The sequence below is a fragment of the Eulemur rufifrons genome, chromosome 24, assembly GCF_041146395.1.
Source record: "Eulemur rufifrons isolate Redbay chromosome 24, OSU_ERuf_1, whole genome shotgun sequence".
Lineage (NCBI taxonomy): Eukaryota > Metazoa > Chordata > Mammalia > Primates > Lemuridae > Eulemur > Eulemur rufifrons.
The window spans coordinates 12546709-12557947 of NC_091006.1; the positions used below are offsets into that span (position 1 = coordinate 12546709).

General features: G+C 51.0%; 1 protein-coding gene across 1 annotated transcript; it reads left to right on the forward strand.

Annotated features, from left to right (window-relative positions):
• Nucleotides 1-9941: 9941 nt before the first annotated feature.
• On the forward strand, nt 9942-10958 carry LOC138374503 (galactoside alpha-(1,2)-fucosyltransferase 2-like). Its single transcript, XM_069457406.1, has one exon. The coding sequence runs from the start codon at nt 9942-9944 to the stop codon at nt 10956-10958; it is 1017 nt and encodes a 338-aa protein (XP_069313507.1).
• The last annotated feature ends 281 nt before the right edge of the window (nt 10959-11239 follow it).

An 11239-nucleotide genomic window follows, 5' to 3' on the forward strand; every position in this document is an offset into this window, starting at 1 on the left:
TACTAAATTCACATCAACTAGAAAAGCATTTGGGTGTGTTTATTTAATTTATGGGTGTTTCTTTAGCTATGAGCCAGTCTGGAGCCATGTAGGCACAAACATATAATACATGTACACACACAAAGCACATACACTCACACACCCATGCACACAAAGTTCCAGTACCTTTTACTTAAGAACTCTAGTCATAAGATAGTAATGGAAACTCACTGGTTCACAAAAAGTGACTGCATTCAAATTTCTTCTGACAAAACTGGAACTTGTTCACATGGCTAAACTTTACTTGTGCTGATAGGTAACCTAATTATGCCTATGGGTAAACAATGTTTTGGGTAAAGCAGTTTTCATGGCAGTTTGATATTTTTTTTTTTTTTTTTTTTGAGACAGAGTCTCGCTCTCTTCCCCTGGCCAGTGTGCAGTGCTGTCCTTACAGCTCACTGTAACCTCAAACTCCTGGGCTCAAATGATCCTCCCACCTCGGCCTCCCAAGTAGCTGGGACTACAGGCGTGAGTCCCAGCTCATATGAGTCCCCACCACACCTGGCTAATTTTTTTATTTTTTGTAGAGACCGGGTCTCACTACTTTGCCCAGGCTGGTCTTGAATTCCTGGCCTCAAGTGATCCTCCCACCTCGGCTTCCCAAAGTGCTGGGATTATAGGCATGAGCCACCATGCTGGCTTAATTGCACTAATTTATTTAACAAGTACTGATTGAATTCCTGCTGTGTTGGAAGTTCCAAAACAGAAGTTGACAAGCCCCACCCCTACCTGCCCCTGCCCCTCTGTCCCCTTGTCCTGTCCCCACCCCCCCAGTACTCCCTTCCCTTTCAATGGGTGGGACAAAAGGAAGCAGAGCAAGATGGGAGCTACTTAAGTTCCCTGAAGTCAGAGATCTCGTACCCCTGCTCCCAAATGGTATCCAGCACATAATAGGTGATAAATTAAATAGTCATTGAATGGATTGGACAACTCCTGAGCAGAAAGACTCCTGAAGAGGGTATTCTGGGGACAGAGAGAGTGACAGAGATACTCCTCCCCGCTCTGCCATTCCCTGCTTTACAGGGACCTAGAGGGGACACAGGGTGACAACTCCAGGTGGACACACCAAAGATGAGAGATAGTCTATGCAATGATGTGTGCTGCAGTCTGCAAATACTACTTGTGAGAGCTGATGGTTCTAGAAATGTTGCTGGCTGGTTGTTAAGCACAGACATTATCTAAAATCAAATGGTATCACTTACAATTGAAGTCATTATTTCCAAAAGAAAAGTAATGAATGCCCAAAATTCATCATGCCCTAATTACTATATTTACATGTATTGTGTCTGTAGGGGTAAGCATACTATATAACAATATTATACTGTGCATCTCTTTCCAATTCCGTGTTCAACGATGTCATGTTGGTAGCTTGGAATTGGCCATGATGGGAGTATTTACACCATGGAAACTGGCAAATACTACCAACCAGGGTTTTTTCCCTCCAGAGAGCTGGTTGTTAAGAGTTTACCAGCACACCTCTGGTTCTGAAAGGGAGAGCAAAGGGTTTAGAGCAACAGTCATCAATCGTGAGTGCTCTCTCCATGGGGGAGTTTTGGGAATCTGTGGGGGTGTTATTAGTTATCACAATGGTGTTTGGATGCTACCAAAGCATTTTAGGTGGCTAGGGGCCAAGATAATAGAAGTCACATATGAACAATTATCCTACATCCCCGTGACTTTGGAACATCCGTCAGATACTTGTGGAGGGGAGACATCTGTTTCGCATATTTTATAACGCTCCCGGTTTTCTTTTTTCTGTGTCATTGGGGAAACCAGGTCATTTGTCTCATAGACTATCCCACATTCTGGACTTGGCTGATAGCATCCTCATGGTGTCGATTCACTTGCAACTTTATCCTCCTGTTTTTCTGAAAGCTGGTGGTTAGAGTGAGCCACTTGATCTGATTTGGAGGGATTTTCTGTTTGTTTGCTTTTTACAGACAGGGTCTTGCTCTGTCGCCCAGGCTGGAGCATGGTGGTGCAATCACAGCTCACTGCAGCCTCGAACTCCTGGGCTCAAGGGATCCTCCCGCCTCAGCCTCTTGAGTAGCTGGGACTACAGGCACATGCCACCATGCCCGGCTAATTTTTTTTCTTTTTGCATGTGTAGAAATGGGATCTTGCTGTGTTGCCCAGGCTTCGGAGATTTTTTTTTTTTTTAAGGAAGCTTCATGGGTGGTAGTGAACCTCCTGCTGCCTCACCCAGCACCCAGAGGACTTCTTGTCTCTCTCTCAGCATTGGGCTTGCTGGGGGCTCCGGCAGTGCCTGCCTCTTTCCTCCCCAGTAAAAGTCCTCGCCTTGCACCTGATTTGGGCCGCCATAGACAGGCACTGATACCACAATACCACGATACCATAAGTGGATACAAAGTGGTGGTTGCCTGAGAACATTTTCAAAATAAGGGGAACTGAGAAGAGTTACCATTTGCCAGGTGTTTTCCAAGGTCCAGCTGGCTTGGTTTCAAATCCCAGCTTCCATGACAGTCTAGCTGTGTATTCTTCGCCTGTCCATGCTGTGGTTTCCCCTGAGTACAACAGAGCTACTGAGAATGTCCACTTCACGGAACTGTTGTGAGGATTGAAAGAGGTGGAAGACAAGGGTCCGACATAGCTGTTTGCCAAAATAATACGTTTAGGATTCTGGCGGGGCTCAGATGGAAGAGCCTGACCTGGCTGGATTCTGTCCCCTCACCACCGGCTGCCAGGAAGGGGACCCCTTCGTGCTACTGCAGTCCCCCAAGGAAGACCCCCAGGGTCCCCAGATGGAGGAAGGGACCTTGACGGCACCTGCCTCCCCTACTCCTGTGGCCCGGCCTGAGGCAGCTGCAGGAACCCATGGCACACAGCCAGATGGCCTTCCTGGCAGGCACCCTGGCGCAGGAGGAGGGTTCTTGGCTCACCGCCCTGCAGCAGCCCTGCCACACCCGCTCTGGAAAGCCAGGTAGATCCTGGGAGGAGTTTTCCAGCCACCAGTGCTGGAAGGCTCAGGAAGTTTCAGTGGCCCTGAGTGAAGAGACCCGGAAGGAGCGGGGAGCGCTGAGCCATCTACAGAGCCACCCTGTCACCCACTGCCCGATTCCGATTCTTCCAGCCAGAACCAGGTGAGGCAAGGCGAGGAGGAGCTTCCTCCTACCCTGCAGCAGGCATGCTTTGGGGACACACGCACACACATTGACACATTCACACGCACGCACACATGCACACACCCCAGGCGGAGAGCAGGGATTTGAGAAGTGGAGTCTCAGCCGTCCACGTCCACTTGTTGGTCTCTGGTCCCCTCTGGGATGTGCCCCCACCTCAGGGCCTCCAGAAGAGGAGGGTCCTCCCCTGGGCAGCCAGGACCCTCCTCCTCAGCAAAGCCTCCCTCCCCCACTAGCCGCCCTCCTCCCTGTGGCTTCAGCCTCACCCGACCCCACCCCTGGCCACCAGCTTCCTCCTCCCTCCTTTCACTGTCACCAGTAACCAATGTGGTAATAGTGCTGACAAAAAGGCCAGGGCACAGCTGGTGGGAACCAGCTTTTCCTGTTCCAATCTTAGGGGCTGCTAACCCCAGACAGGGCCTCTGAGCCCGGCCCTGGTCTGGGAGAGGCTTGGTCCACCACCCATTCCCTAATTCCAGCCAGAGTCACTGCCCCTGTTCTGGGCCTGGGATTTCAGAGTGATGGCTGCACATTTTTGTCTTAAACTCCCATCTCTCCCCCAAAATCGCGATGGTCCTGATGGTCAATGGCTGTGACAGGGAGGGCTGGAGGGAGAGGCGGCAGGGCGCTGAGCTTACCTGGGGGGGCGAGGTAGGGAAGGGCTTCCTGATCTAAGGGACAGGAGGGCCCTGGGTTATTTCATGGGAACAGCTGGTGACAAGTCAAAGTGGGGCAGGGCCAGCCGGAGGCTGGGATTCTGTCTTGAGGGGTCGGGAGCCCTGGCTCCCGTGGGTGAGGGGACAGATTGGAGGCTGGGGAGGAGCCAGGAGGCCGGGTCCAGGGGGAGAGGATGCAGCCGGCCTGGAGTGAAAAGAAGTGGACGAGACAGGGAGAATTCAAAACAAGCCATCTGCAGACACTGAGAACCCCGCTCCCCTGGGGGCACCGGAGGCCTCGTTCCTCCTTCAAAGTTGGGGCCCTTCTGTTCTGGTGTCCTACTGCAATCTCCCAAGGGAGACCCCCAAGGCCACCGGATGGAGGAAGGGCCCTGACCCTGCCGCCTAGCCTGTGGTGCCTGATGCAGCTGTAGGAACTGGGAGCAGATAACAAGATGGACTTCCCGATCTCGGTACTAGGGAAGGCCCAGGTGCCTCCCCTTTACCAGAAGCGGCACAGCCCCAGATGTCCACTTCCTCAATTGGCATCTCCCAGATTCCCCACGGCTTCGGGCTAGTGCCTTTTGCAGTCTCCAACTGCCATCTGAGCACCCGCCCCAGCTCCACCACACCCCTGGGGCTCTTCTCTCAGCCCCTGCCCTGGACCAGTCTCTGAGCTTGTTTCCTTGCTGTAAAATGGGCAGGATATTACCTACTTGCGGAGTTGTTATTAAAAGTCCATAAGATGATGCCCTCAGCGGGGTTGGTGGGATTTGGGCGATCAGCCAGGCTCCGCCAGCGCATTTCCGTTGTGCAAACACAGCCATGGAGGGATTTTTATCCCTGGTTTATGGACCGACAAGAACACTGAAGCACAGAGAGGTAAAGGCCCTGGGTCAAGGTCACACAGCTAACTGGCTCATGACTACGCCCCACAGGGCTTCTCTCCAAACCTAAGGGTTTTGCAGTCTCAGCACAGCTCCCACTCTGAGACTCGGGATCTTGCTCTGCGCTCCTGTCCTTCCTGCTCGCCTTGTGAGGTCAGTCAAGGTCAGCAAGCTCAGCAAGGAGCTTCCTGCTCTGGCCACTCAGCAGCCACCCATCTACCTTCCTGCGTGAGGAGGGAGGGAACAACCGAGGAGGCAGAGACATTGTTCTAGACATTCTGCCTTTCTTTTTGTTAGGGTGGAAAGGCTAGCGGGTGCTCACGGCTCGAGTGGAGAAAGATTTCTCATGCAGAAATTAAGATATAAAAGTTAAACGCTTGTTTTATCTTAGAGGAGAGAGAGTAAGAGAGAAAGAGAAAGAGGGAAGGAAGGAGGGGTCGGAAAGAGAGCAAGGTGATGGCCAAGTGGCTCCCTGATTTCAACAGGATAAAGAGAAAAAAAAAACAGTGACAGCTGTCACTTGGTAACAAAAGTGGCAGCAGGTAGATTAAAAAAAAAACTGCAAGGATGTCAAAGTCCAAAAGCTGGTTTCCTGCCTTCCTTGTAGAAGGAATTATCCTAGAGATGTGACTTTGTCCTGGAGATATGGTTGAGGCTGTAGCTTGTTCTACTGTTTACTCGGGAACTCTGTAAAAGCAGATTCTCAAAAAAAAAAAAAAAAAAAATTTTTAAAGAGAGAGATTTACATCTTTTTTCCATCCGTTGAGCTTTTTCAGAAGTTGTGCAAAGCAGACCTCCTGCAGGGGGCCTGTGAGCGACAGAACTCAAAGGGATCTTTACTGGGGAAATTGTGGGATTCAGGATTTTCCTGTTATTTTTGCAAGGCTGCCCTTTCACTTTGTACCCAAACCAAGCTAGGCTTATAGTCTTTCTGTCTGCTGTAAACACATTCGGAGGGGATATGATTATCTCAGTTCAGGGGCCCAGAGATCAGGTTTGATTGTGAACGTCTGTTCTTCTGTTATGTATTTTTTTCCACCTACTTGGTGCCCAGAAACGGAGACCAGTAAAATAAGACAGGGACGTGAGGAAAGGAGAAAGAGGAGATGGGGAGATGTTGGCAAGGACGCACCCAGACAGGGCGCTGGGCACAGGGGGAGACCCCACTGCCTTCTGCAGCGTCCCCTGCGCACCTGTTGCGCCCAGCCCAGCTTCCGGTGTTTTGCGGTGGCAGATATGTGGGAATGAGAGGGACACTGTCCCTTCCTTCACAGAGGGGTGTGTGTAATGAAGAGACCGAGACCGAGGCCCAGGCCCAAAAGAGACTGGCCTGGAGAGAGACCCAGAAGGAGGAAGGGATGGGGACAGAGCAGGGGCAGAGACGGGACCCAGTGGAGACACATCCACCCCGCTTGCTGCCTTTCTCCCCATCTCTTTCTCACTTTCTCTGTCTCTCTTGTCTTTCTCTTCCTGCCTCTGTTTCTTTCTCTCCTTGTCTTTTTCTCCATTTCCTCTCTTTCCCTCTTTTCTCTCTCTGTCCCCTCCCTCCCTTCCTTCCTTCTCTAAAGGAGAAAAAGTAGTATTTTTTCCTTGCCTGTCACAAGGTTCATGGCTGAGGCACCTATAATGAAAGACAGATCAACAAGATAAAAGCATAACAAATTTATCTAATAAAAGGGTTACATGACGTGGGAGCCTTTAGAAATGAGGACCGTGGCCAGGTGCGGTGGCTCACACCTATAATCTCAACACTTCACTTAGGGAGGCCAAGGCAGGAGGGTCGCTTAAAGCCAGAAGTTTGAGACCAGCCTGGGCAATATAGCAAGACCCCATATCTACAAAAAATATTTTTAAAAATTAGCTGGGCGTGGTGGCACGTGCCTGGAGTCTCAGTTACGCGGGAGTCTGAGGTGGGAGGATTGTTCAAGCCTGCAGTGAGCTATGAGAGTGCCACTGTACTCCTGGGTGACAGAGTGAGACCCTGTCTCAAAAAACAAGAGAAATGAAGACACAAAGAAACAGGGAAACCTATGTATTTTTATGCTGAGGTTCTATGGGGCATGGACAGTGTGCAGAAGGACACTTGGACAAAGGGAGTATGATCTAATGGTAATAAACTGGGGGGAACTTAGCAAGGCCTGTTTGTTCAGACTCCTCTCTGTGTCCCTGTGTCTTCAGAGCTAAAGATACTCCTTTCCTCCGGGGACAGGAAGGGCACTTCTGGGTTGGTGATCCTATGACCTTCCTCCGCGGAGAGGGCTGGAGAAGGTCAGGGAGACCTTCCCACTTGCGCTGTTTTCTCAAATGCCAAGGTGCCGTATTTTGGAGCAGCATGCCGTGAACCTCATCGCTTCCTTTCTCCTTCCCTCCCTTCCCTCCATCCCTGCACCTTCCCACAAGCATTTCCCTAGCCGTCCGGCGTCCTGTGCCTGGCAAATTTGGAGCCAGACAGAATAGCCACGTTTCCTCCTTGCCCTTGAAGTGCTCAAAATCTAGCTGGAGAAAGGAAGAGAGAAACATCCAGAAGAAGTGGGAAGAAAACATGAGGCCGCTCCACAGAGAGTGAGCCGGGTGAGACAGTGCTCCCTCCACCCGCCCTGGGAGATCCTCCTCCTCTCCCCAGCTCCCTTAGACCGCCTCTCCACCCACAGTTTCAGCAACTTATAAATCAAAAGCAGGGATATTGCAATGTTGGGTCCTATGTCAATTTTGACCTGTCATAATTAGCTTCGAGGACCACACCTGCATAATTCTGGCAGCTTCCCATGTTCAACCAGGTCACACCCAGATTGACTTAGCCCCAGTGTGCTCTTCCTGGAAACTTCAGCCAATGCTCTGACCATGAACACAGGCCTTGGACTGAGTCAACTGGAAGCCTTTTGTCCCTAACCTACCTTTGTGCAGAGCCTCCAGGATATGCTGCTATTAAAGCCCGTTCATGAGGAAGAGTTTTAAAAAGAACCTCAACAGTCACTGGGGAGGAGGTGGCAAGTGCTTTGGAAGATCTCAGAGGGTAGGAGCCCTCATCCCTTTGACTCCTCCTAGATATCCCCGTCCCTTGTCACTCAGAGTCTGATCTTGGTCAGTCAGTGGTCACACGCCACAGGTGTTGATCCAGCCAAGCCTGTAGGATGACGAGGCCCATAGTCACTTTTAGACATAAGATAAACTTCAGCAATAATGAAGTGTAAACTGTGGCAACGCTAAATAATAGCTGCTCTGCTTTTACTTACTGGCTTCTAACCACATAATGTGAAGTCAGAACTGATTTATTTCCTGCTTAACATTACCTATAGCTGCTCTGCTCATGCTCAGCAACCCCATCTTCAAAGTCTCATCCTTTTGGGGGCCTTTGATTTGTCCCAAGGTATCCCAGGCAACAGCTTCATTAACTGCTTCACTCTACAAACCACTGGCTCAAGTTTTCTGTCCCGGATGGGCAATGCTCACTGTCTTCCACTTCCGGTGATACGCTAGAGAATTCCACACACTGTCTGAAGGTCTGTTCTATGTGACCACCCCCACTCCTGGAACGAATTTCTGATGTAACTAGAGTTGAAAAGAATAGGTTGTATTTGTACTCAAATATAGGGTGATTTTCTGGGATTTCTTGTGCAGGACTGAAGTTTTCTTGAGTCTCTTTGCACATCTGTTCAGGTATCTTCTGGTTGCCAGGGGTTACTGGTTCCTGGCTTCAGCCTGCATCTTACCCATCTTAGCTGCTCTAACCCCTATCCTTCCTTCTTCCTTCCTTCCTTTCCTTCTGTCTTTTGTTTTTGTTTTTTCAGACAGGATCTTGCTCTGTCACCTGGGCTACACTGCAGGGGCATCATCATAGCTCACAGCAACCCCAAACTCCTGGGCTCAAGTGACCCTCCTGCCTCAGCCTCCCAAGCAGCTGGGACTACAGGTGTGCCACCACCCCATCTGGCTAATTTTTCTATTTTTTTGTAGAGACGGGGTCTCACGCGTGCTCAGGCTGGTCTTGAACTCCTGGCCTCAAGTGGTCCTCCCTCCTTGGCCTCCCAAAGTGCTGGGATTACAGGCGTAAGCCACTGCGCCCGGCCCCTCTTCTCTTTTTCAACATCACCTGCCATCTGCCTTCAGGGTCCATAGTAAAGATACCCGAGAGAACTTGATTGGCACAACTCATCTCTTAGAGCCAGCCTGCGCTTGTCAAAGGCCATGGCCAGTGCATGGACGGGCCACCATGGAGCTGAGTGTTCATCTCAAGTTCAATCAGCTATAGCCAAGAGGGTAGACAGGTCAGGTGACTGAGTCCTTGATGCCCAGGGCAATTTCCCTCCAAAGGGGATATATGGGCAGGGCATGCAAAAGATGAAGAGCTCTAGAAACTGGATCCCCAGGAAATACTGAGTACATATACTTGTACTCACCATCACATATGTACACTCAAGTCTGTAAACACCCACATTTAAACATACCATGTATATACACACAAAGCACACACACTCCTGTATATACACACATATATACACATACCATGTTCACAACCACTTATATGCTATTTTTTTTCTTTTTTGAGACAGAGTCTCACTCTGTTGCCCAGGCTGGAGTGCCGTGGCATCAGCCTAGCTCACAGCAACCTCAAACTCCTGGGCTCAAGCGATCCTCCTGCCTCAGCCTCCCGCGTAGCTGGGACTACAGGCATGCGCCACCATGCCCGGCTAATTTTTTCTATATATATTTTTAGTTGTCCATGTAATTTCTTTCTATTTTTAGTAGAGACGTGGTCTCACTCTTGCTCAGGCTGGTCTCAAACTCCTGAGCTCAAACAATCCAGCCACCTCGGCCTCTCAGAGTGTATATGCTATTAATGTATATACACACCCTTATATGTACACAATATACACACACCCATACACTGCAATGTACACATGTCCGCATGTATGCACACAATTTTACACATACCCATATATACACAAAATGTATAGATATCCATACACGTACATGTACACAGTGCATACATAGCCACTTGTGTAGACAGACCCACATATGAACACTGAATTCACACCTACATAAACACACTAGAGACAGACCTGCACACACATATGCAAGTATATACCAAGTATTTACACACACAGAGAGTACACCCACGCCCACGTACACCCACACAACGCCTGCGCACACACAACATGGCCACACCACCCCGCCTCCATCTCCCAGCTAACACGTCCTGCTTTCCCTCCCCAACAGCCATGACCAGCACTCAGGGGCCTTTCTTCTTTCCCATGGCCCATGTCTTCCTCTTTGTCTTCACCGCTTCCACCATATTTCATCTTCAGCAGCGGCTAGCGAAGATTCAGCCTCCCTGGCGGGAGTCACAGACGCCGGTGCTGAGGCCAGCGTCCACACTGGAGCGGGGGGGCATCTGGACGATCAACGCCATAGGCCGCCTGGGGAACCAGATGGGCGAGTACGCCACGCTGTACGCCCTGGCCAAGATGAACGGGCGGCCAGCCTTCATCCCGCCCCGGATGCACAGCACCCTGGCCCCCATCTTCAGAATCAGCCTCCCGGTGCTGCACAGCTCCACGGAGAGCCAGATCTTCTGGCAGAACTACCACCTGAACGACTGGATGGAGGAGCGGTACCGCCACATCCCGGGCGAGTACGTGCGCCTCACCGGCTACCCCTGCTCCTGGACCTTCTACCACCACCTGCGCCAGGAGATCCTCCAGGAGTTCACCCTGCACGACCACGTGCGCGAGGAGGCCCAGACGTTTCTGCGGGGTCTGCGGGTGAACGCGAGCTGGCCGAGCACCTTCGTGGGGGTCCACGTGCGCCGGGGGGACTATGTCCACGTCATGCCGAAGGCGTGGAAGGGTGTGGTAGCCGACCGGCGATACCTAGAGCAGGCCATGGACTGGTTCCGGGCACGCTACAGCTCCCCAGTCTTCGTGGTCACCAGCAATGGCATGGCCTGGTGCCGGGAGAACATCGACACCTCCCACGGGGATGTGGTGTTTGCAGGCAATGGCATTGAGGGCTCACCTGGCAAGGACTTTGCGCTGCTGACGCAGTGTAACCACACCATCATGACCATTGGCACGTTTGGGATCTGGGCCGCCTATCTCGCTGGTGGACAGACCATCTACCTGGCCAATTACACTCTCCCAGACTCTCCCTTCCTCAAAGTCTTTAAGCCAGAGGCAGCCTTCCTTCCAGAGTGGGTGGGGATCCCTGCAGACCTGTCCCCCTTACTCAAGCATTAATGCTGGCCTGTCCTTAGCAACCCCTTCTCCTTTTCTGACTCCCCCAAGATCAGCTCCAAGGCATGAGAAGAACTTTGTCACATGTACAGAATGTATAAGCTCTTGCATGAAGATGCTTTGGGCTGCAAGTAACACACGTCCCAACTGACTGATTCAAGAACCATATTCGTGTGTCTCACACAAGACCAGAGATAGCCCAGCTCCAGGGTTAGTTAATTTAGCAGATCAACAAAGTCATGAGTGACACTAGCTCCATCCATCTTCATGCTGTGCCTTCATCT

Coding starts and splice junctions, on each gene's coding strand:
- LOC138374503 (XM_069457406.1), top strand. CDS start 9,942: ATGACCAGCACTCAGGGGCCTTTCTTCTTTCCCATGGCCCATGTCTTC.